General features: G+C 46.5%; 1 protein-coding gene across 3 annotated transcripts in view; it reads left to right on the forward strand.

The window, feature by feature from the left end:
* LOC112071564 (rho guanine nucleotide exchange factor 26) overlaps window positions 1-2,865 on the forward strand; it is a 51,066-nt gene that overhangs the window by 40,121 nt on the left and 8,080 nt on the right. For all 3 annotated transcript variants that reach the window (XM_070439439.1, XM_024139008.2, XM_070439440.1), the window contains exon 3: window positions 1,728-1,798. Coding sequence is in view for 1 of the 3 variants with exons in the window: in XM_070439440.1 (XP_070295541.1) it covers window positions 1,728-1,798 (71 nt within the window). In the remaining 2 variants the exon portion in view is untranslated. The remainder of the gene's footprint in view (window positions 1-1,727; window positions 1,799-2,865) is intronic.

The raw sequence follows: 2,865 nt of genomic DNA on the forward strand, positions 1-2,865 counted from the left end.
CCTCTCTCTCTCACGGACAAGGACTGGGAGGAGAGGGGCGTAGAGGATGGGGGAGAGGGCATGAGGACTGGGAGGGAGAGGGGCGTGAGAGGGGGATAATAACATGCACATTTCTCCCTTAGTGGACTAATAAAGCTGTTGACTTCCTCTCTGTGGACTAGTGTGGGGTATTGACTTCCTCTCGGACTAGTTTGGGGTATTGACTTCCTCTCTGTGACTAGTGTGTGGGTATTGACTCCTCTCTGTGGACTAGTGTGTGGTGTATTGATTTCCTCTCTGTGGACTAGTGTTGTGGGTATTGACTTCCCTCTCTGTGGACTAGGTGTGTGTGGTATTGACTTCTCTCTCTATGGACTAGTGTGTGGGGTATTGACTTCCTCTCTGTGGACTAGTGTGTGTTATTGACTTCTCTCGTGACTTTCTGTATGGACTTCTGTGACTAGTGTGGGGTATTGACTTCCTCTCTGTGGACTAGTGTGTGGTGTATTGACTTCCTCTCTGTGGACTGGGTTGTGTGTGTATTGACTTCCTCTCTGTCTGGACTGGTGTGTGGGTATTGACTTCCTCTCTGTGGACTTGTGTGGTGTATGACTTACCTCTCTGTGGACTGTGTGTGGTGTATTGACTTCCTCTCTGTGACTAGTGTGTGGGTATTGACTTCCTCTCTGTGGACTAGTGTGTGGGTATTGATCTTCTGTGACTAGTGTGTGGGTATGACTTCCTCTCTGTGGACTAGTGTGTGTGTGTATTGACTTCCTCTCTGTGACTAGTGTGGGGTATTGACTTCCTCTCTGTGACTGTGTGTGGTGTATTGATCCTCTCTGTGGACTAGTGGTGTGGTATTGACTTCCTCTCGTGACTAGTGTGTGGGGTATTGTTCTCTCTCGTGGACTAGTGTGTGGGTATTGACTTCCTCTCTGTGGACTAGTGTGTGGGTATTGACTTCCTCTCTGTGGACTTGTGTGTATTGACTGTCCTCTCTGTGACTAGTGTGTGGGTATTGACTTCCTCTCTGTGACTAGTTGTGTGGGGTATTGACTTCCTCTCTGTGGACTAGTGTGTGGGTATTGACTTCCTCTCTGTGACTGGTGTGTGGTGTATTGACTTCCTCTCTGTGGACTAGTGTGTGGTATTGACTTCCTCTCTGTGGACTAGGTGTGGTGTATTGACTTCCTCTCTGTGGACTGTGTGTGTGGTTATGACTTCCTCTCTGGACTAGTGTGTGTGTGGTATTGACTCCTCTCTGGACTAGTGTGTGTGTATTGACTTCCTCTCTGTGACTGTGTGTGGTGTATTGACTTCCTCTCTGTGGACTGTGTGTGTGTATTGACTTCCTCTCGTGGACTAGGTGTGGTGTATTGACTTCCTCTCTGTGATTAGTGTGTGGGTATTGACTTTCCTCTCTGTGGACTGTGTGTGGTGTATTGACTTCCTCTCTGTGACTAGTTGTGTGTATTGACTCCTCTCTTGGATACTGTGTGGGATATTGACTTCCTCTCTGTGGACTAGTGTGTGGTGTATTGACTTCCTCTCTGTGACTGTAGTGTGTGGGTATTGACTTCCTCTCTTGGACTGTGTGTGTGTATTGACTCCTCTCTGTGACTAATGTGTGTGTATGACTTCCTCTCTGTGGACTAGTGTGTGGTGTATTGACTTCCTCTCTGTGATAGTTGTGGTGATATTGACTTCTCTCTCTGGACTAGCAACCGTGTCTGTTTGTCCCACAGGAATGAGCGTGCTCGCTGGATCAGTGCTCTGGGCCAGAGCAGCAATGACGAGAAGAACAAAGACCGAACCAGTGAGTTCAGCACCACACACACACCTTCACTCAGACATCACTATCAAACATGGCTGGTCAGTGGAACTCACATGTACACACACAGCACCACCTGGTGGTGGAGTAGTAGAACTGTCTCCCAATCACTGGGTCAAATCAAAGTTTATTTGTCACGTGTGCCGAATACAACAGGTGTAGACCTTACAGTGACATGCTTACTTACTAACTAGCAGTGCACTTTTTATGTAAAAAATAGGTATTAGGTGAACAATAGATAAGTAAAGAAATAAAAACAACTAAAAATAATATCAGCAAGGCTATATACAGTAGAGGCTATATACAGTAGAGAGGCTATATACAGTAGAGAGGCTATATACAGTAGAGAGGCTATATACAGTAGAGGCATACAGGCACCGGTTAGTCGGCCCAATTGAGACATGTAGGTATAGTTAAAGTGACTATGCATAGATGATAAACAGAGAGTAGCATCAGTGTTAAAGAGGGTTTGGTTTGGTTGGGGGGGGGGGCACACAATGCAAATAGTCCGGGTAGCCATTTAGTTACCTGTTCAGGAGTCTTATGGCTTGGGGGTAAAAGCTGTTGAGAAGCCTTTTGGTCCTAGACTTGGTGCKCCGGTACCGCTTGCCGTGCGGTAGCAGAGAGGACAGWCTGTGTCTTTGAGGGGTCTGGGGACGTCTACAGTAGGACAGGGGTATTGACATCCAAGCCTCTAGGTCTAGAGTACTGCTGCTTTTGTGTTATATCTGATCATTCATTCCAGGTGTAAATCAGTCCTTAAAGGGATACTTCTGGATTTTGGCTATAAGGTTCTTTATCTACTTCCCCAGTCAGATGAACACATGTTTATGTATCTGCATCCAGTATGAAGGAAGTTACAGGTACTTTCGTGAGCCAATGCTAACTAGTGTTAGCACAATGACTGGAAGTCTGCAGGAACAGCTGCTCCCATTGTAAACTTGTGTAAACTCTGTGTTTGTGTCTGTATTGCCCCAGGGTTAGTGTAAACTCTGTGTTGTGTCTGTATTGCCCCAGGGTTAGTGTAAACTCTCGTGTTGTGGTCTGTCATT

This window comes from Salvelinus sp. IW2-2015, unplaced genomic scaffold (assembly GCF_002910315.2).
Source record: "Salvelinus sp. IW2-2015 unplaced genomic scaffold, ASM291031v2 Un_scaffold1644, whole genome shotgun sequence".
Taxonomy (NCBI): Eukaryota; Metazoa; Chordata; class Actinopteri; order Salmoniformes; family Salmonidae; genus Salvelinus; species Salvelinus sp. IW2-2015.